Raw genomic sequence first — 23,647 nt, forward strand, 5'->3', positions numbered from 1 at the left:
ACTCAAACCATTTTCTCCCCATATACAGTATACTTGAGTAATTAAATTATTATCATAAACGTCCAAATATGGCCTAAATGAATGACTACTAGTCAATTAAAAAAATATTTAGCTGGGGGCAGCACTAATTTTAACTGTGCAGATAAATGCTGTTCTTCTGAACTTTCTATGCATCAAAGAAACCTGAAAAAAAATGTTTTTGAGAATCAGAATATAAGAATGATTTCTGAAGGATCATGTGACTGGAGTAATGATGCTAAAAATTCAGCTTTTAAATCACAGGAATAAATAACATTTCAAAATATATTCAAATACAAAAATGTTCTTTTAAATAGTAAAAATATTTCAAAATTTAACTGTTTTCGCTGTACTTTGGATCAAATAAATGCAGGCTTGGTGAGCAGAAGAGACGACTTCTGTTCAAAAATTTTAACTAATAGTGTAGACCAACAAAATGTGTATGCTCATGAGATTGTAAGATGATGGAAATATTCAGGACAACTCGCCTGTTGTGTTGATCATGCTTTTAGGTGTTGCTGTGGCAGCAGCAAAGATATTGGGCGTACTTCCTGAAGAGGGCACTCCACTGGTGGTGGGTGTTCCTACTGTGTTCACAGCCAAGCTTCCTGGAGGGGGCTTCTTAACAGGCACCACCACACTCCTGTAAGTGTACACACACACACACAAATGTATTGATTAAATTCAAGAATTAATCCCTATACACATCTTCACATAAAAATACTTTTATATACCCCAAATCAAACACATATATACACACTATATGGTCAGATTTAAAATGTTTAGGAAATCTCTAACATTTGCAATGCATTTATCAGTCTTTTTTATCCAAAGAGAGCAAGCGTAAAAACATTATGTGCACCCCTTTGTATATACACCTTGTATCTAACTCAATTCAATTTGATTGCTATCCACATATTTGATGGAGTCCAACCATTTCAGTCCACCCGTGGTGAAGGAGTGTATGATAAAATATTCACCTGTATTAATGAATTATTAACATTCAAGAAGCCTGTGAATGATTAACAGCATAATCTTATGTATAATTTATTCATCAGGTTGTCTTAATTGGGACGAACAAAGAGGATTGATGTTCAGAGGGGCTTTAGTTTGTATTGTAGAGTATCAGTGGATCCCACACACTAAGCCAGTCCGTCTCTTGAGCCCTGAGCACACTATTGCACAGAGCCACTGGCATTTCTGCAGACGCCTGTGCAGTAATGAGGAACTAGACACTGAGAAATGGACTGCATTAAAAACGAGGGGAAGGCCTTGTGCTTGCGTATGTGTAATTAAAGTGTTCCTGACTTCATTTGTTCTCAAAAAGTCTTGACGTACCACATATAAGTGTAACAACATTGATTCATTAAAAGATTTATTGGTTCAACTGCTCTGCTCCAAAATGCAGTGAGCTGCCTTTGTAAAAATCTATTAGATTTTACTTTAAAAATGATAGAGAATTTACATTGACATTGATTACTTTTTACAGAAGCATATCATTGTTTATTAACCTTGATGTATTGTGGGTCTGTACTAAAAGGTTAATATTATTAAATGGTAACCTAAGTTAAATATATCTATATTTATATATTATTATATATTATATTATATTATATTATATTATATATTTAAGCAGTAATGAAAGAAACAAAAAGCATTAAGAGCCAGGGGTAAAAACTTTGAATTTGAAGGTCAGGGTAAATTTAACTTATTTTGTCTTCTGGGAAACATGTAAGTATCTTCTGTAGCTTCTGAAGGGCAGTACTAAATGAAATAAATATGGTATTCAGGCAAAATAAGAAAAATGTACACATCTTCATTCTGTTGAAAGGTTTTAACTCCCCAGCTTTTAATGCATTACTCTTCCTTCTGGAGCATCAGTGAGTAATCTTATGTAATAGTTGCATATGAGTCCCTCGGTTGTCCTCAGTGTGAAAAGATTTCAAAAACATAGTCACTGGAAAGGGTTAAAATACACAAATGCTGGAAAACTAAAGAATTTGTGGGACCGGAAGGATTTTTCTGAAGAACAGCAGGCAGTTTAACTGTTCAGGACAAACAAGGGACTCATAAACACCTATCGCTAAAAACAAAAAACAAAAAAAACAAAACACAGCTGTGGATCATCCAGGTAACAACACAGTATTAAAAACCAAGTGTATGTAAACTTTTGAACAGGGTCATTTTTATAAATTCAACTATTATTTTCTATTGCGGACTATATGTAAACACATTTTATGTGAAATATCTTATTCAGGTCAGTACTAAATAAAAAATAACATACATTTTGTATGATCCCTCTTATTATGGTAAAATAACATTTTGCTGATTCTGCTAAATTTAACTTTTGACTTCAACTGTATATCTTGTGTTATTTTGATGTGCTAGAAACCCTAGAGATGCCCACCTGTCAAACGAGTGGAACTGCATGGGCAGCATAGCAGCAGCTTCCCTCTTCAGGGCAGGGTCAGGGTGGTACGGCTGGGGTTCTGGTCCGGCCTCCGCCCCCTCCACCGGTGCTGCCACCAAACTCTTCAGGATCTCCTTCACATTGATTCCCTTGTTGGACTGGCTGATGCTGGAGATAGACGCAGCCGGCTTCAAAACCTCCACGCCAGGAGGCGACTCCAGCAGGGACTCGCGGGACTTCCGCACCTCTGACGACAGTGTGCACAGCAACTCGCTCATGGCATCCGGGCCTCCGGAGCTCCCAACCAATCCGCTGGAGTCTGCACCCAGCTCTGAGCCATTGAGAGCACTGGTGACCTGCTCCTCCCCGATGCCAGAGTCAGTGTGAGGCAGCGAGCCCTCCAGGGGAAGATCGTCCAGAGGGGTGGCGGCCTGTCCACGTACACCATCCGAGAAGGAGGATGGGTTTTCTGCAATTTGCACAAACATATATTTAGGGAATTCTGAGAATTGTTTCTAAACGCATTATAAATGTTATAAATGTATAGCTGAAAACACGTTACAAAGACTGTGAACTATGTAGTACTGTATTGTGGAGTTAGATCCTTTAAGGAAAAGATCACTTCCAGAACAAAAATGTACAGATAATTTACTCACCCACTTGTCATCCAAGGTGTTCATTTCTTTCTTTCTTACTATAGTCGTAAAGAAATTATAGGAATGTTCTCCATGTAGTCGACTTCTATGGTGCCCCGAGTTTGAACTTCCAAAATGCAGTTTAAATGCAGCTTCAAATGGTTCTAAACAATCCCAGCCGAGGAAGAAGGGTCTTATCTGGTGAAACAATCAGTTATTTTCTAAAATCATGTACAATTTATATTCTTTTTAACCTCAAATGCTCCCCTTGTCTAGCTCTGCTATGCACATATGTTCTCGGTGTACTCTGTTTCAATACAGTTGGGGTATGTCGAAAAACTCCCATCTCATTTTCTCCTCCAATTTCAAAATCGGCCTACATCGCTGCAGAAGTACCGACCCAGTGTTCACAAAGTAAATGTGCAAAGAACGTCAAACGCCCTTTACAAAAAAGGTACAACAGCGATGTCGGACGATTTTGAAGTTGGAGGAGAACCAGAGTACACAGCGTACGCAAAACGAGACGAGCATTTGAGGTTAAAAAGTATATAAATGGTAAATTTTCATAGAAAATAACAGATCGTTTAGCTAAATAAGACCCTTCTTCCTCGGCTGGGACTGTTCAGAGCCCTTTAGAGCTGCATTCAAACTCGCAGGCACCATATAAGTCCACAATATGAAGAGAAATCCTGAAATGTTTTGCTCATGTTTTCAACAATTTCTTTACGACTGAAGAAAGAAAGATATGAACATCTATCTGTAAATGTTTGTTCTGGAAGTGAACTTCTTTAAACAGTTTTTCACCATTTTTGTGTTCAGGATTTTTTGTGCAGACCTGAAATCATGTCTCGTTGACACTCAATCATCAGTTACTGTCATTACTACACCCTACCGTTTGCTAGCTAGCTATGCCTTCGTCACATAAATGCATATTACCTGGTTGCGAAAATTTACAAAACAACTCTGTCTCCTTATTTAAATTTATTTGTATTTGACAGTTGAGAAGCGGCAGCTTTCCCATGAGTGGGCGTGGCTTCAGCACCAACAGTGGACACGCCCCTAGTGTTTGAGAGCAGAGAATACTGCTTATTTTAAAGATTTTGATAACTTATTTTATTTACTTGGTGGTTTTTATCATCATTTCAATTTGGCTGGGTGATTAAAAACAGATACAGTAACAGTATGTGCAGCTCACTGCAGAACATGCCAAGCAGTTCATTTCCACCCGAGTATTAATTCAATATTGCACTCAGATAAACCTTTGCAATAATGCCTTGCACACTTAAGTTGATGAAATCCTTCCTGCGGGGAGTAACTGGATGACTATACAGCAGAGATAATCAGAGACTGTTAAGAAATGTCTGAGTGGAAGATGTCTGACTGCTTTAAACACTTAGCATTTGTGAGGTGTCTGAGTGGTAAATGACTAAAGATACACATCTATTGAGTTTAATCAAGGTCACACAGTCATAATAGCACTGCAGATGCTGAGTTCACCTGTGCTGGTGGGTGAATTAATCTCTTGTCGGATGCTTCTCCCTGACAGGCTGCTGGACCTGCCGATCTCCCGCTGTGGCTCCAGGATGTCCCGGTATTTGGACACCATAAGGACAGAGATGAAGTAGACCACGGCAAGAGCCAGGAACTGAGCTTGTTTACTGTCATCCTATTGAACACACAGTATGGTTAACAATCATTCTGTCCATGTTAACATGCACGCTTTGCTCCGGCGCAGGTAAGTGAGTGTCTCACCACGTCTCTGAAGACGACAGCTCGGAGACGATTAATGTCCACATCCTGCAGCAGTCTGTCTGGGTCTTTGATGGGAGAAAGGTTACGCGGGACGTTCTGTATGATGTTCTGCGGGAGAGAGGAAGAGAGAATCATATGTTACACCACAGAACACACACGTGGACATACACTCATACATACAGTAATTGCATGCAGTAATGGTAGTAAATCTGTATTGCTTTTTATTGTTTCTGATGTGTTTTCGGACTATTTAGTATGTGTTTGTGTGTGGATGCATTTTGCATGCGCATATGTGTTTGTTCTCCTGTGTTTTTGCAGGTGTGTGAGTGTATAACCTTGCTGGCGGACGCTGCGGTCTGTAGGTTCTCCTGGGTCTTGCTGATTGGCAGTGAGGTTTTGCTGCCTCTGTCTCTCTGCCTCTGCCTGCATTCTAGACAGTTCCTCACTGCTACACAACATACTGAGAGGAGACAAACAGTTTTACTAGAACATCTACCTTGATATTCACATCACACCACACAGACACACAGGTACTCTCGTGAACGTGCAGCGAAGGAGAAGAAATTGTTGAATGAATCGTTATTTTTGTCATCTTAGCGCACAAAGAGTATTCTCGTAGCTTCATAAAATTAAGGTTGAACCACTGTGTCCACTGGGACCATTTTAATGATGACCTTACTACCTTTCTGGAATTTGAACTTGTGATTTGCGTTACTGTTGCATTGCTTTTCAACTACTACTTGCAGTACTATTTATTCTAGTTTGTTGCCACAGAAATAATATACAGTTGAGGTCAAAAGTTTACATACACCTGCAAAATGTAAATAATAAAAAAGGAAAATCAAAGAAAATGCATATTTTTTATTTAGTACTGACCTGAATAAGATATTTCACATAAAAGGCATTTGCATGTATTCCACAAAAGAAAATAATAAAGTGAAAAATTACCCCGTTCAAAAGTTTACATACACTTGTATACTGATTCTTAATACTGTGTTGTTATCTGAATAAACCACAGCTGTGTATTTTTTGTTCAGTGATAGTTGTTCATGAGTCGCTTGTTTGTCCTGAACAGTTAAACTGCCTGCTGTTCTTCAGAAAAATCCTTAAGGTCCCACAAATTCTTTGGCTTTTCGGCATTTTTGTGTATTTGAACCCTTTCCAACAATGACTATATGATTTTGAGATCCATCTTTTCACACTAACGACATCTGAGAGACTCATATGCAACTATTACAGAAGGTTTAAACACTCACTGATGCTCCAGAAGGAAAAACAATGCATTAAGAATCAGGGTGAAAACTTTTAAACAGAATAAAGGTGTGTACATTTTTCTTATTTTGCCTATTAAATTTAACGTATTTTGTCTTCTAAAAACATGTAAGTATCTTCTGTAGCTTCTGAAGGGCAGTACTACATGAAAAAAAAATTATATTTAGGGAAAATAAAAGAAATGCACACATTTTCATTCTGTTCAAACGTTTACATTCTGTGCAAAATGTTTACACTTGATACATCGTTTTTTCCTTCTGAAGCATCAGTGAGTGTTTGAACCTTCTGTAATAGTTGCATATGAGTCCCTCAGTTCTCATCAGTGTGAAAAGACGGATCTCAAAATCATACAGTCACTGTTGGAAAGGGTTCAATTACAAAAAATGCTAAAAAACCAAAGAATCTGAACAACTATCACTAAACAAACAAACACAGCTGTGGATCAGTCAGGTAACAACACAGTATTAAGAATCAAGTGTATGTAAACTTTTGAAAAGAGTCATTTTTATAAATTCAACTATTATTTTCTCTTGTGGACTATATGTAAACATCCTTCATGTGAAACATCTTATTTATGTCAGTACTAAATAAAAAAATAACCTGCATTTTGTATGATCCCTCTTATTTTGGTAAAATAATGAACATTTGGGAGATTCTGCAAGGTGTATGTAAACTTTTGACCTCAACTGTACAGTACTTCACCCTTAAGGTACAAAAACCTTATACCGAAGCTAGTCAAGGCATATAGCATATAAAATGACATATTTGAAATAGCTACATCGGTAAAATACTTCACACATACCTAATCGTAGACACTGGCGCATTAGTCCCCCTGACGACATGTTCTTTTCAGCCTCAATCTCGCTGAAATTCAGAGAACTGGCGAACACGAGCACATCCACCATGGCCATCAGCCGGCTCAGAAATGTGACCGCCGTTTCTGACGACATGCCCTGGGTCGCCTCCACATTCTCAAGCTCGGTCTGGGATGCACACACATAACCAAAGTCCAGAAGTTTAGAAATACATCCTAATACTTTAAAGCAAACACACACACACACACACACACACACACACACACAAACCTAAACAGCGTAATGCTCACACCTACACAGAATTATACTGCTGACAATGTGCTGACAAACAAACAAATGTGTGATCACAGCAAATCGATAATGCCAGGCAAACTTCATGAAACATGCCTCTCAAAAATAGTTGGGGAGGAAGGTGCTTGGAAAACCTCACACCACTAAAATAAACTGTGTTCAAACCAGTGTGACACCTATTTGAGTGTGAACAGACAGTGCTGCAGTGCCGTGTGCGCTTAATTTTTTGCAGTGGTCAAGAAACACGTCACCATTTTGCAACATCAATATCAAAAGTTCAACATAATTACATGGTATTTCACAAAGGAGAAAACTATTTGAAAAGCAAAAGCTTGAACAGACCCACTGTGATGTTTTAAAAAGTTGTGGAGCCTTTTAAGCAACGGTTTTAAAAGCATCTTAGGAAAAATATGGGGTGAGTGCTGAAATTAACATAATTGATGTTGAAAACTGGGAACATGCTTGTTGCTTGTAGACATATTAGTGGCGAATAGGAGGTCACGCAGTGGTGCATTTTGGGTATATATAGGGGCGACAGCTCAGACCCACCTCTGCCCCTGTGCCAGAGCTTCCTGGCAGGCTATTAACTTCATTGCTTTTTGTCCCTTTCTGTAAGCAAGGACCTACTCGTGTCTTTATGACCAACACAGAGGGGAACAAATGAAGTTGACATTTAATAAAGACCCTTATAAACGGACCAATAGAGCCAGGGGGCTCGTCACACGCACCGTGCGTGCTAATTTAATGCAATTTAATATCAGTATCTGTTTAAAAATTTCCATGAATAACAGACGATTATAAGGAAGAAGGTCTGATAAGATACTTTATCAGATATGAGCACCTGAACCGATCATGTAAATGAATAACTTGTATTTTGATACATCCATAATCTCATATTTATAGATGCACTCAGTTTGTTTCACTAATTAAATAAATTCTATACATAAAGGAAAAATTGTACTTCTGAAAATAAATTTAAAGTCATGTTTAATTTACATTGTGAAGGAAGCCTTGTGATACGCGCCATTTTGAAATTATATCATCAGCCATAGATAATAAATTAATCATGGCTGACCGCAAATATCGCATTTTTGTATAAGCCTGAAAAGTTTTGCATGATGCTGCACTGGAAAATGACTGGAATATTGGTCAGCTTAACATGAACATGAATTACTGAGTGCAACTTTGAGTGCAATACATATTTCATAAATCTTTTGAGGAGAAATGAATGCAGACATAGTCTGAGGCTGAAAAAGACAGAAGAGATGGAAATGGTCTGAAATGGATCATACATTGTGACCTGTGGCATTAGTGGTATTAAAATGATAAAACAAGATTGTGAACATTAGAGAAGAATAAATAAATTTGAACTTACAGGGTTCGCACTAACCTTAGAACTCTGTACATGCAAAAGAAACAAAAAAGACAAAACGAGAGAAACAGAAAGAATTAGAGGGAAGGGGAAAAGGAATTAGAGGCAATATAGACAACAAAAGGATACAAAGGCACAAAAAGTGGGTTAATAAACAAGAGTCAGTCAGAGAAAAAAAGCTGTAAGAATGTTTGCCCAAAATAAAAAGGTTAGACTGCAGGTAAAATGTCAAAGAACACAGGAGAAGAAAGCAGCAAAATTAGGGATTGTGTTCATATTTAGGATTTCAGGGTAAAAGCTCCAACCCGACAAAGGAGGAAATTTGACATAGCAGCACTCAAGTATGTTTCTATGTGTAGGCAAAAATACTAATCTGGAGTCAGCACTCCTACTCTCAAAATCAATATAAGATGAGACATGTATTGTCTCTGAACATTTAGGAATATAAAAAAAAGGAACACGTTTTTTCTTCTAGAAGATTCTAAATGATCTCCTTACAGCCCTTCTAAACAAAAAAAAATCAGGTTTTATAATTCAAGGATGTTGCACTGATGTGAATATCCACTAGGGGGCGCTCAGGTGCCACTTACAGATGGGGAGGTGGCAGCAGAGAGCAGGGGAAGGATCCCGCCACACGCTATAATGATGTTATCAACCATCTGAGAAATGAGGTGGATGGTGTTGTGGACAAATATAATGTTCTCGTTACTGTTTACAAAGTCCATGACCGATTTCGTAGAGTGGCTGAGAGAAAAAGAGAACAAAAAAGAGAGAGAACAAACATGTTTATCTTTTCAGAGTTTTACTGTTAAGAAACACGAAAGAGGTTACAGAGAATTAGATTATAACATCCTTGTTGTCAGTCCAGTTGTTCCAGGAAAACACTAATTCTGAAGGGCAAAAACTCTCATACCTCCTCCACATGTGTACGTCACTTTCCAGGGCGAACAACAGGTCAGTCAATAGGCGCTGATGCATGGGTGACCATTTGAATTCTGGGATACGGAACATTGTTGTTCGAGGGCCAGGGCTGAACTGTCGCCGCTGTTCCTCTGTCATCGGCATGCCTCTGAAGCCCAGATCCACACGGAGGTCCCTCTCCATCTGACCTGACATACGACCATGAAGAGCCTGCAGGGAAGCACCAATTCAATCATTCAAGCCATTGGCTTTAATTGCTTGCTAGATTATTATGACATTCATTTATTTAATTTTTATGGTTCTAAACCAGATTAAGATTAAATGGCAATTTATTTAAAGGGTTAGTTTACTCATGTAACAGGCTATCCTTGGTGGAACACCAATTTTTTGCAGATTATTGCTGCTGAAAATGGTCAATTATTGTCATGTTTTGGGCTGTACTTATCGGTCAGACCGGGAAAAACATTTGGGGTACTACAGACTGCCAAAAGTTGTAACAAATCAGGGAGAAGAGTGCAAAAAACTGTCTGAGGAACAAAAGGCCTTTGTGGTTGCCCAAACTGAACCAGGATTTCCAGGGCAAGAATCTTGACAACATTCATGTTTGTTCTTATCATTTCCAGTCAGGTAGGTGAAATCTTAGGCTAATATATTAATTAATACTGCTTGTATGTATCTTTACCACGTATTAACTTTAGTTTGTCAAAATATTGAGCCCTTTCCTGCCTACTAAGTCATTCTCCATATGACTTAGCAGCGTCCACACATTTTTTCCCATGGTTTAGAAAGCATAAAATAGTAGAACAACGTTTGATTATCCTAGTTATACAAACCTGAACCTAATCAGGGTCTTCAGACTCACTAGAATCTTCTAGGCTGATGTGTTGAAGCTAAACTCTGCAGTAAGGTGGTCCTCCAGGAAATATAGCACAGCAAGATGTCTTAAGCCAAGTTTTACATCATTTTTAAAAACTAAATAGCCTAATGTTATTTATATACACGACGGCATGTCATTTCTGTCTCTACATGGTCGCACGTCTACAATTTCTTCTCCGCGAAAACACGGACAAGATGGCGGAGTCCATTCATAAAAACGGAATTTACACTACAGCGCGGAATGCAACAGAATTCGTAGATTTTTGGATTAATAAATCAAAAGTTGGTCTTTCACTTAATTCGAATCGCAATATGGACTAATGTCTGTGAATATTAAAACGCAAAAAGACGGTTTAAATATGTAAATATATCCTGCATGTTCCGTTTGCCTCTGAATGTATGAATGGCTGACAACAAGGTTTGTTTACTACGCAGATACTGAAGCACGCCTGACGCAACCCGTTATTTTCAGCATTTGCGTCTCATGAACAGATAAATTCAATCTCCAGAGCTGCTGTGAGTGTCACTTCATGTGAATTTTACCGTTTCATTTAAGAAAACTAGCATCACATCATTGGCTACTCACGGCAACCTGTCAAAATAAAAGCACGTCAACAAAAGTACGACAACCTGTCAAAATAAATGTAACAGAACTATATTAGCCTTATATACTTTTGTACAGTATATTGTAGGTGTTTATATATTCTTATATATATATTCCTATTTTTTTGGCTAATTTAAATAAAACAATTAAATGATAAAATTTAAATATTACAACAAGATTAACCGCTTAATTGTAGAAAAAAAATAAAATGTTATTAAAACTTTTTAAACTGAATATTCACACAATTTTTCTTACATGTATTAATTATAACAGTAACCCTCTGTTTGTTTGCCAAAAAATAAAAGGGTTTAATTTTCATTTGATTTAAAAAATAAATGTTTAATGCCTTGATTTGAAACCTAGGGGGAACACTGAAATGTATATTAATTTGTGTTCCGAAGATGAACGAAAGGTCTTAAGCTTTTGGAATGACATTAGGATGAGTAATTAATGGCAGAATTTTCTTTTTTAACCAAAAATTTAAACCCTTTAACCAAATGCATTGCGCCAGTTTCAAAGTGTAGAAAAGTGTGATTTCAGTGAATAGTTATTTAAATTTCGGTTGGTTTCATTGCATTGTAAGGTTTCAGAAAAGTCATATGGACCACTCATATTTGGAGCTCAACAGCATCACCCCCATTCTCTTTCATCTACGAAAAAGAGCAGCCTGAACATTCTTCCTAACATCTCTTTTTGTATTCCACAGAAGTCAGTCAGTCATACAGGTTTGGCACAACATGAGGGTGTGTAAACATTTTTGATTGACCATCGGTGGGCAAACGCAACACATAATAAATCAAATCAAAGTAGAAAGAGTGATTCGCACCTGCGTGGTGGCTGTGGTCTGAATCTTCTTCATTTCTTTGTCCTTTCCATCGTCGGATCTCTCCGTGTCTGAAGTGGTGCTTGCTGCATCCCCTCCGCTCTTCCCAGCCCTGGCCTCCCCAACCTCTTGCTCCAAACACTCTGCTGTCCTGGCTGCAGCCTGGGCCTCGGCTTCTGCCAGTGTGCTGATGTCCGCCAAGGAGCTCTGCAACTTAAACCCATCGTCCTCTGTTAGTCCACTTGGGGTTTGAACCAGATCTGAACCACAAGAAGTCATGTGGGCCAGCAGACTGAGATCATCACTGGCGCTTGAAGTGTGTGGAGTTGTTGAACAAGGGGGCTGTTCAGGGCTGGGCAGCACCAGGGGCTCAGTCGACGCCAGTGAGGGAAGCAGCTTCTCATCCACCTTGGGAAACAGGAAGCCATTGTTGCTGGGAACGCTGTCCTTTTCATCTGCGAGCGTGATTAGAGGACCCATGTTGCCATCGTCTTCAGTCAAACCCACCACAACACTTTCCTCCTCTTTGGGGACAAGGCTCCCATTGAGCTTGTGAACTGCCGCACAGTAGGCGCTGTCCAACAGTGAGTCTACTTCCACCAAGGGTCCATTCTCCATGCCACCTCCTCCTCCAAGTACCTCCGGGGACAGATCCAGATCGTCTAATTTAACCTCTGTGGCCTCCACCTTCTCAGCTTTGATGTCTACCAGCAAGTCATGGACCTCCACACGAACCCCGGCAGCTGACCGTTCGGCTTCGCCCTCTGGACCTTTGGTCTCAGCTAGTAGGATGCGAGAGTCTGCGTTTTCTCCATAATCTGCCTCACTCTCTGGTGTCTGCGTTTGAGATGTGTCATCAATCTCACGGATCTCCAGGTTTCCGTTGACAGTGGTGGGTTGGGCGGAAAGGCCGGAAATTGTGCTGACGGAACCTTTCTTTCCTTTCTTGATGTTCTCTTCCTCTTGTCGTTGGTACTCCTCGTACATCTTTGCCAGGTACTCCTTGTGCGCCTCGTAGGTCACCTAAAGAGGAGGGTATCATCTCCACCATTAGATGGATTCAACTCATTGCAACACTTATCCAATTAAGTAAACAAAAAGACTTATCAGTGTTTAACTAAATTAAACACTATTTCTGTAATCATGACCAAACGACAAAGCAAGAGAGTGGAGATGGTAAAAATAACAACTTTTTCATTCTTTGCTGACATAAGAAATGCATTAAAACCATTATGTGTGATATTACGAAACTAAATATATCAAGAAAAGGGCTAAGAGCTGCAGATTGCCTTGCTCTAACCTTGGAGTGGGCGATGGAGAGTGTGTCCACCCACACGCGCCAGCCTCCCCACTCATACTTGATGGCATGATAAAGCAGGATGCGGAATATGTTGTAGACCATTTCGGTGATCTTCTGCTCCTCAGGGTTCTTTGGGTTAATGTAGCCCAGAGAGAACATCCAGTCCTGCCACACTGAACACTGCAGCAGACACCTACAAACAGTACAATGACACCATGATGCCAATTTAGATCGAATGGATTAATTATTCACTCAAGCAGAATGTTAACTGAGGAAAAAGCTCTGGTGCTAAATTTCTACACCACCTGTTTTAAACAGAGGCTATGCGCTAATGGAAAACTTTTTGAAAGATACTGAATTGTGCATGCTCATTTGCTCTGTTTTTCATTTAAATTACCTTTGAGTCATCTAATGCTCATTTGAAGTTAATCTTCCAAAACACTATTAGTTTAATAACACTGTTAAATGTAATCTTTTGAACATTTAAAAATCAATATCCATGTCCATTTGCAAACTCAGCACTTATGTTGTGACATTATTTTGTATTTTTATTTCATATAGGTGACCTATCATGAAAATCTGACTTTTTCTGTTTAAGTGTTATAATCGGGTACCCAGTGTATCTACCAATCCAGAAAATGTGAAAAAGGACAACCCGCTAACTTTATATTGGTAAGCCTTTTCTTGCAAGCATGTAAAAAAAGACTAGCACGTCAGATTTCACTCCTCTAGAACGTAGACAGGGGATCTTATTATAATATTACCACCCCTTAATCTGCACTTTTCCATCAAGGCACAATCATTTTGTTTTTGCAAGTGACAACGGTGTAGCAGCTCTAAGGCCATGGCAAAAGTTCAAGCAAAGCATGTTAACTGTTCTGTCTTTGGCTGCACAGATGAGCACGGATCACTATTTACAGTCCCAGCAGTGGATTTATGTATTTACTGTATATTATGCTGCTGTCACACAGATCTAATACAAACATGTGACTTCTTTCCCAGCTGTTTAACTTCACAGACATAACCGACTGTTTTTGTAACTCCTGTGTTTTTAACATAAACTTGTGTGTATTTCACAGTTTAAGCGCAATAAGATGTGAAAGAGAACTTAGTTTAGTCACATGCCATGTGACAGCTGCTTTCTGTGCACGTGCTTTGCTAAGAGTATATCAGAAGTTTAAACTGATATGGTTTTAAAACGCATGATTTCAGCACAATAGACAAGATAATTAAAATCAAACAAACGTTTTTTTGAGCTACGAGCTGTAAAGGCACAGTCCTATTCTGGAAAAGGGGCTGGGAAGCAGCTCATTTGCATTTAAAGAGGAATGCACGAAAACAGCTGGTTTCTACTTCTATTCAAAATGGCCATTTTTATAATGATCTGTGGGGCATTTTAAGCTGAAACTTCACGGACACATTCTGGGGACACCTGAGATTTACAAATTGTAAAAAGTGGCATAATAGGTCTCCTTTAATAGTGTGTCAAACAGTGCAAACCATGCTCTGATAAAAAGAGTAGTAATCCATATTATAGTCGCATGACCTAATTACTACCCTATGGTTATTTGTTTCTAGTAATGAAAACCTTCACTTACTGTAATCATAACTAAATCAAATCTAAACTTAGAGAATTACTGTGTAAACCAAGGCTGAACGTAGCATAAAAACAAACGGCCTACGCAAAGTACTAAGGAGGGAGTGCTTTATGATTGCTGGAACTTGCTGGAAATACTCCTTCACTCTTGTCATCTCAGATTCCAGACACGTCTGCTCACTTCAGAATGCCGGGCTTGTTATGGAATACAGAAACAAGGAGTCCCACTTCACCACTGCTAAAATATGCATTGTGATTTTGGTATGCAGTTGTAACCATGGCAGCAGCTGACTGAGCGGGCCTGGGTGCATGGTGCACCGTGGGCTTATTTAGGATTGAAGTGTGCACACACACACACACACACCCCGAGTGTACCTAAATCTTACTAATGAGCAAATAAGGCTAACCTAAGTCCAATAGGTGACAGTCAGGCTTAGCCTCTGCAGGAGCCCATGAAACGGAACAATGCAGAGAGAATGCCACTTCAAATCTTCATTCCTCAATGCATTAATTATGACACTAATTGATTTAATAGGAGGGAGCGTCTTTCCCACTGAGAGGGAGACGCTAAATGCTTCTGATGTTTGCATACAGCTTGCTTGTGCAAAAATATTGTAGCGTCTGCATATGTCTGGGTTTCTATGGGTATGTTTGTATTTAAAAGGGCATTTGTATGCCTGTGTGTTTTATCTTGTGATTCTTTATCTATAAATACAGTTGAAGTCAAAATTTTGCATACATCTTGCAGCATATACAAAATGTTAATTATTTTTACCAAAATAAGAGGGATCGTACAAAATGCATGTTGTTTTTTATTTAGTACTGACCTGAATAAAATATTTCACTTAAAAGACGTTTACATATCCACAGGATCCACAGGAGAAAATAGTTGAATTTATAAAAATGACTCTGTTCAAAAGTTTACATACACTTGATTCTTTTGATTTTTTTTGGTTTAGTGATTGTTGTTCATGAGTCCCTTGTTTGTCCTGAGCAGTTAAACTGCCTGCTGTTCTTCAGAAAATCCTTCAGGCCCCACAAATTCTTTGGTTTTTTAGCATTTTTGTGTATTTGAACCCTTTCCAGCAATGACTATATGATTTTGAGATGTTTCTTTTCACGCTGAGATCAGGGTAAATTTAACTTATTTTGTTTTCTGGGGAACACGTAAGTATCTCCTGTAGCTTCTGAAGGGCAGTACTAAATGAAAAAAAAATTAATTTAGACAAAATAAGAAAAATGTACACATCCTTATTCCGTTCAAAAGTTTACACCCCTGGCTCTTAAAGCTTCCTGCTGAAGCATCAGTGAGTGTTTGAACCGTTTGTAATAGTTGCATATAAGTCCCTCAGTTTTCCTCAGTGTGAAAAGATGGATCTCAAAATCTCAGTCATTGTTGGAAAAGGTTTAAATACACAAAATGCTGAAAAACCAAAGAATTTGTGGGACCTGAAGAATTTTTCTGAAGTGTTCAGGACAAATTCAGGTCAGTACTAAAAAGAAAAAAACAACATGCATTTTTTATGATCCCTCTTATTTTGGTAAAATACTTAACATTTTGCAGATTCTGCAAGGTGTATGTAAATTTTTGACTTCAACTGTATTAGAGTTTGTCTGTATATATGGCTCTAGGTTAGGGATGAAATGCCTTGTTACTTAACAGTAAAGCTAAATGGTTTTCTATTTGCCATAACATGAAAAAGTGTGTATATATCAAATGGAACAAGAATTTACTTTAGGCAAAAAACCCAAACACAGTTTTAGTATTCACCACTAGTGTGTATAAATGGCTTACCGTCTGTTCTCTCTGCTGTTACTGAAGAGTTTGATCATGTCGGACAGGAAGAGGCGTCGTACTTCCATCAGCTCAGTGCTGGGGGAGGAACTTTTAAGCAGCGTAGCCACAACCTTCAGAATCACTGAGAAAATCAAAAAAGAAAGATGAGAGAGAGAAATGGAAAAGGAATGAGAGCTTAGACATTGATCTGATGTGGGTCAAAAATGATCTGATAAAATGACTAGATATGAAATGAACAACAGACACTTACTGGGGTTTTGGATCTTGACTGTAGAATCGGGTTCTGGATGAGGCTTGTGCACTACCTGAGTGCAAACCTGTTCTGTTAAGATCTACATTAGATAAAAAGCAGCTTGATTAGACCAGAAATCAGTTTTATTAAGGCCTACATGTTATTCAAATACACATAATTGTGAGTTACTGTCATTACCGTTACTTACTACAGCCTACAGTTTGCTAATTAGCTATGCCTTCATCACATAAATGCATATTGCCCAGTTGCGATAATTTACCAAACAGCTCAGTCTCCTTGTTTAAATTTATTTGTATTTGACAGTTGAGAGAGGGGGCAGCTTTCCCATGAGTGGGCGTGGTTTCAGCGCAGACAGTGGACACACCCCCAGTGTTTGAGAGCAGAGAATCTTGCTTATTTTTTCTAAACTTACTTGTTTTTTATCATTCAAATTTGGCTGGATGGTTAATAACACATTTTTCTGTGGTGTGACAAACACCAGACAAGTGGATACCTCATAAAGCGTGTTGTAGGTGGTGATGGTCACAGTGCTGGTGTGCATCATTAGTCGCTCTCCGAGCAACGTGAAGAGGCTGTGTGTGTGCATGATCTCCACCTTCCTCCTGTACACAGACACACACACGGAGAGCACAGAGGGGAGGTGAGATAAGAGGCGCATGTGTCATGTTGTTTGCGGTGACATTGACAATGCAAAGGCAGGTATAAACTCACTCACTGGTTCAATTTTACCCCACAGCCTTCCACACCATTAAGATCAATGAGGAGACGCATGCTACTGGCACACTGATGCGATTAGAAGTGACACCGCACTCCTCAAGGGCACGCACACACACATACACAAACACAGCTGTCAGTGGCCCTCTTGCAGCCTTTTGGAGACATCAGCGTTCCTGAGCACGTCAGTCAGGGGGAGGGGACATGACAGCACAAAGACTGCCGGTCAAATGCATTTAATTCACCTCTCAAGGCTGGAGATGCGTATGACAAATTAAAATGCAAATTAAGCTACACACTTTATGCATCTAGCATAAAGCTAAAGAGGAAAACAAGTTTGGGAAACGACACTAACCAGAATTTATTTTATTTGAAGGACTAACATTTTTTAAAATCTGATTTTAGATTTAAAGCGACAGTTCACCTAAAAATTAAATGTCAAATGTGTCCATGTGACATCAGTGGTTATGAAGCTACGAGAATATTGTTTGTACGTAAAAAACAACAACCACTTTATTCAACACTTTCTTCTTTTCAGTGTCATGAGAGTACCATGACTACTTAATGTCCCTACTACCTTTCTATGCCTTAAATGTGTCAGTTGTGTTGCTGTCTATGCAGGGTCAGAAAGCTCTTAAATTTAATCAAAATTAACTTAATTTGTGTTCCAAAGATGAATGAAGGTCTTTCGGGTTTGGAACAACATGAGGGTGAGTAGTTAAAGGTTGTATCAGCGATTTCTAGCCTCAGGGGTTTGGTGTTGTGGACTTTCCTACTGGTGCAGGGATGTGAGGGAGGCGGAGCGAAAGTCCACAACACCAAACCCCTGACGCTGATTGGTTGGAACACTGTTTGTTTATCTGTGGAAAGGTTGGTAGTGCCGATTGTTTTTTTGGCATATCTCGGACTCTAGGCTGACCAGAGAGACGCGGTTTTTTCACAGACAATTTATGGGGCAGGCAGCGAGCGGATCGTGAAGAAAGCTCAGCTGAATTTGACACTTTATTTTTCAGGCTAGAAATCGCTGATACAACCTTTAATGACAGAATTTTCATTTTCAAGTTTACTTTCAGAACAAAAACTTACAGATAACGTACTCACCCCCATGTCATCCAAGATGTTCATGTCTTTCTTTCTTCAATCGTAAAGAAAATATGTTTTTTCAAAGAAAACATATCAGGATTTTTCTCCATATAGTGGACTTCTATGGTGCCCCGAGTTTGAACTTCCAAAATGCAGTTTAAATGCGGTTTCAAACGATCCCAAAAGCAGTTGTAAATGATCCCAGCCGAGGAAGAATGGTCTTATCTAGCGAAACGATCACTTATTTTTATATACTTACATACTTTTTGACCTCAAACATTCGTCATGTCTTGCTCTACCTGAACAGTTTTTTTTTGGTTCAAGACAGTTAGGGTATGTCGAAAAACTCCCATCTTATTTTCTCCCTCAACTTCAAAAATCATTTCAAAATCATCCTACCAAGTACCAACCTATTGTTTGCAAAGTGAACATGCAAAGAAGATCAAACACCCTTAACAAAAAAGGTAAAAGCAGCAATGTAGAACGATTTTGAAGTTGAGGGAGAAAATGAGATGAGTTTTTCTTCTCAGACAAGGCGAGCATCTGAGGTAAAAAAGTATATAAATTGTAATTAAAAAAAAAAAAAAAAAAAAAAAACACTTCGCTAAATAAGACCCTTCTTCCTTGGCTGAGATCGTTTACAACCACATTTGGGATCGTTTGAAGCTGCATTCAAACTGCATTTTGAAAGTTAAAACTTGGGGCACCATAGAAGTCCACTACATAAAGAAAAATCCTGAAATGAAAGAAAGACATGAACATCTTGGATGACATCTTGGATGTCTTGGGTGAGTAAGTTATCTGTAATTTTTTGTTCTGGAAGTGAACTTCTCCTTTAAGCAGAAAAGTCATGGATGTCTGAGTCTGACTAATGATTGATAACCTTAATACATTTAAAAAATGCAATGTTTTAAGTAAATAAATAAGCATTTCAGTCTTATATATTTATATTTCAGTCTTTCTACTTCAAGATTTCACACTTAATTTGATTACATTTAATTTGTGATATTATATATGTGATATTTACCAGCGATTTCGGAGTGGAAATCGTTTTTTATACCAAATTGTTTTCTTTGTAGCATCTTGTCTAAAGCTCCGCTTTGCCGCACACGAACTGTCAGAACAATTATTCCAGCAGTAGCCCATGCGTTTAACACTTCCTGTCAGCTACAGAACATTCTTTCTCTAAATGTGCTCTCTTCCCCTCGCGAAAGGCCAGGTACGCGTCGCATTTTTGTCCATGCTGTAACTTTTGAACTCCTAAAACATGAATGTGGCTGTGTTGTAATCAAAGGGACTATTTCTATAAAAAGGTTATAATGCACCAGACTTCCAGAAATATGCACTGCTTAAGCATGCAATTAACTGCACAGTAGGAATAACCCAACTGAGGTTTCTTCACGTGCCAAAATACCAAATACAACTTTGTATACTCATACAGGTCTTCACAGAAATGCTTTCATCATTAACACTTACTTGTGTCCCAGATGTTTCAGGAAGTAGCCAAGAACTTTAAGAGCTTGGACTCGTATACTCTCGCTTTTGGAGGCCAGGAGCTTGTAGATGACTCTGAAAAGTAAATAACGGAGATACATAAATTGTGGGAAGTGTGGTTTTATTATTGAATTATAGCTGATTTACATTCTGTGTTTGCACATGTTTTTGCACAGTTTGAGAAATATAGATGGTTTTTCGCGAGTGAGAGGAGTAAATCAGGTGTTAATGTGTTAAAATTATAAATCTGTCATCATCTACTCACCCTTATGTCATTCCAAACCTGTTTACATCTTTTTTTTTCAAAAAAGATATTTTGAGAAACTTTAAGCAAATAGTTTCAGTTCTCATTGACTTCCATTGTATTTTTTGTCCATACAATCTAAGTCTACAGAAACAACTGTTTGGTTAGCAACATTTTTCAAAACATCTTCTACTGAAAAAAAAAAAAGTAATTTGTATGGAAGCCCGTTTTCATCACAAAAAAAAAAAATCTTCTGACTTTTTTTCTTAGAATTGTGAAATATAAACTCTTAATTCTGTGAAATGAAGTCAGAATTGCAAGACAAACTTTCAATTCTGAGAAATAAAGTTGCATTTCTGAGAAATAAAGTCAGAATTGCGAGATATAAACTCTGAACTTTCTCAGAATCGCAAGTTTATATATCGCAATTCTGACACGCAATTGCATGAACTGACATAAACTTGCAATTCTGGGAAAATATCCATCTTTTTCCCCTCAAAATTGGACTTTATAACTCACATTTGCAAGTTTATATCTCACAATTCTGAGAAAAAATTGTCAAAATTCAGTCAGAATTGCGAGTTTGTATCACACAATTCTGAGAAATCTCTTTTCAATAACCTTTTCTGTTTTTTATTTAGTGGCGGTAATGGGCTTTCATACATTTCGAACGACGTGGTTGAGCAAATGATGACAGAATTTTCATTTTGCATTTACTTTCCTTTCACCTATGGAAAAATTATGAGAACAACCCTGATTACATATTTGAACCGACTGACAGCCCTAGTAATAAAATATCATAAAGATACCCAGAGGGTGTGAATTCATAGGGAGGGCAGTTCAAACAAGCACTTAAGTTTCTTGCGATGGGTTGTGAGGCGAGAGGGAATGTGATTGATTCAGCTGTGACAGCCCAAATCTATTTAAGTTACATAACCGGACTATGCAAGAGCCGCTTGTCCCCGAGGTCTCACCGTATTCCATTCCTCTGGTCGAAGGCAGGGATCATGGAGGCGGGGTGCTCAGACATGAGTGCGACCAAGAGCTGTAGCACATCATGGATGTTTTCATCCTACAGGAGAGAAAAATGAACAAACAGACAGTAAACCACACAACGGTAGACTATAATGATCCACCAGATACCCTTAAAATGTCTCGGTGTTATATAATGCTGCACTTAACTAGCAGTTTTCAAGACTCATTTGGTGTTTTCAATCAAATGGCTGCAGAGATGGTGCATTACTGCAATTTCATGGGACTCAAAGCATTAATGCAGCTTTCAGGATAATACTAGCGCCTTCCTGATGGACTCAAAAACTTCTGCACTTTTGACATCTGAGGTGAATATTTCAGCCTTCCAGATAGATTAAAGCAGCTTGTTTTTCATAAAGAACATGGAACATGGTTTGTTTAATAAAGGCTAAAGAAAATTAGACCACAAGACCTTTGCTCCGTTTATTGATCAGTTTTACCTCATGCATGGTTAGCAGGTAGTTTAATATGCTCTGCAACTCATCTTCCTTCACTCCTCGGTCCTAAAAGAAAAAGGAGAGCACACAAAAATGAGATATAAGCAGGCCACATTCTAAAGTTTCTCATTTTAACAGGTTAGTGTTTATTTTTCATAAAAAATGTCCTTTAAATGTGGTCAATGTCATTTCATAAAAAAAATCCATTTACCTCAGAATAAAATGGCATAAAACATTAGCAGACTAAAAAAAAATGTGAAACTGCAACAAAAATGTTAAAATGGAAATGCTAATCTAAATTTATTCAATAAACGAATAAAACAAAAATTACTATACTTTTAATTATTCATAATTAATAATAAAATTAATCCTTTTTTTCCCTTTTAACATTTCCAGATTATATTTTTTTTTATTTGCTTTAATGGGTTAAAGGTTTTATAAGGCACCTGATTTAATTTCTTGCATGCTCTGGGCATTGGTTGTAAAATCATCTAAGAAGTTTCGACTTCTGAGGAAATACTTGGACACTTCTATAATATAACTGACACTTAAGTTGGGTATTTCAAGGTTGTGAATGAATAGGAAAGCATGGGATATTGCAGGTAGCTGCTTTACTTTGTGTTCGTGTGAATGAGTCTCAATGCTTTGTTTGGTGAAGTGAAGGGCATCTGTGATGGATTGGGGCCACTATCACAAGCCGCTCACAATGCTAATAACTGCACGAAAAGTGAGAAAATGTGGAAAGGGGGCAGAATATAATAGGAACAAAAAAAAAGGCAGCGGCTAAATGAAAAAAAATGTGCTGCTTGGCAACCACATCATGCTTCTCAAAACAGGACAACAGCCTGTGCACGTAACACACACACACACACACACACAGTTTTCTGTCGAGTGATGATCCATAATGCAATTCTCTCCGTGTTGGCCCCATCAAGCCGCTTGCATTGTTTTTAAACAAAGGCAAATAAACAAATTTCTGCACGACTGCCTTTCAAACTGGATCAAATTTCAGGGAAAAATTAGGATAAATTGTGTTATTTTAACAAAGCAGACGTGTCTTCTCGCTGTCACTGCTTGGGAACATGCATTTTACTCAGGCTGCCTGAATCACTGCAATGACATGCCAAATAAAGTCAGTTTCGAAGAACAAAGTGCTGATGCACATAATGCAAAGCAGCAATGACATAAAATATGTTAGCACATATGTGAAAGATGTGTTATTATGAAGCCTAACTTCAAAATATTCATCAGGGATCAGTGTTGTTTTCGTCAACGATGACGATGACGAAATCATTTCGTTGACGCCACTTTTTTTCATGACGATAACGAGACGATGACGAGATAAAAATGGCTCGTTGATGACTAAAACATGACGAGACGTGTGTGAGTTTTCGTTGACGAGACGAGAATGGACGAAAATGTTAGTGGGTGGTCCGTCAGACGTTTAAAATGCATGATATTTCCGCTTATTGTGCATGCCAATTAAAACTTAAAAAGTATCTGACGCTATGGCAAGCCGTTTTAGCATTAAATACTCATTGCTATACTAGTATGGCAAGCCGTTTCAGCATTCCATCCTTGTTTGTCTTTTATGTTCTAAAACATTCCTTCATTATTGTAATTATTGGTGAAAATAGTCGATCCGGAAGCTCACATTGTGTTGAACTATAGATCTGCTATTTTCAGAACTTATAAGTGACACTACCCAACAGCAAAATATTTACTGACCTACATTAATTTGTTAAAAGACTACTTTTTTCCTTTTTTTTGACTAAAACTAGACTAAAACCTTTTTGACTTTTCGTCGACTAAAATTGGACTAAAACGATCACATATAGAAGTGACTAAAATTTGACTAAAACTAAGAAGCATTTTAGTCCAAAAGACTAAGACTAAGACTAAATCT

The 23,647-nt window shown here is 38.2% G+C and overlaps 1 protein-coding gene across 4 annotated transcripts in view; it reads right to left on the reverse strand.

Moving 5' to 3' along the window:
- The window catches only part of nbeaa (neurobeachin a), a 176,130-nt gene that overhangs the window by 22,947 nt on the left and 129,536 nt on the right, over positions 1-23,647 (reverse strand). For 2 of the 4 annotated variants that reach the window (XM_073829010.1, XM_073829009.1), the window contains exons 15-30: positions 21,745-21,807; positions 21,247-21,344; positions 20,011-20,103; positions 17,231-17,339; positions 16,735-16,816; positions 16,482-16,605; positions 13,090-13,282; positions 11,793-12,812; positions 9,479-9,696; positions 9,156-9,309; positions 6,890-7,070; positions 5,151-5,275; positions 4,816-4,923; positions 4,561-4,729; positions 2,426-2,897; positions 507-661 (exon numbers count right to left, since the gene is read on the reverse strand). In XM_073829010.1, coding sequence (XP_073685111.1) covers positions 507-661; positions 2,426-2,897; positions 4,561-4,729; positions 4,816-4,923; positions 5,151-5,275; positions 6,890-7,070; positions 9,156-9,309; positions 9,479-9,696; positions 11,793-12,812; positions 13,090-13,282; positions 16,482-16,605; positions 16,735-16,816; positions 17,231-17,339; positions 20,011-20,103; positions 21,247-21,344; positions 21,745-21,807 — 3,364 coding nt within the window. Of the gene's footprint in view, positions 1-506; positions 662-2,425; positions 2,898-4,560; positions 4,730-4,815; positions 4,924-5,150; positions 5,276-6,889; positions 7,071-7,742; positions 7,827-8,568; positions 8,593-9,155; positions 9,310-9,478; positions 9,697-11,792; positions 12,813-13,089; positions 13,283-16,481; positions 16,606-16,734; positions 16,817-17,230; positions 17,340-20,010; positions 20,104-21,246; positions 21,345-21,744; positions 21,808-23,647 lie in introns of all 4 variants that reach the window. The other 2 variants (XM_073829008.1, XM_073829011.1) reach the window with 2 other exon arrangements.

The sequence above is a fragment of the Garra rufa genome, chromosome 23 (assembly GCF_049309525.1).
Source record: "Garra rufa chromosome 23, GarRuf1.0, whole genome shotgun sequence".
NCBI classification, from domain to species: domain Eukaryota; kingdom Metazoa; phylum Chordata; class Actinopteri; order Cypriniformes; family Cyprinidae; genus Garra; species Garra rufa.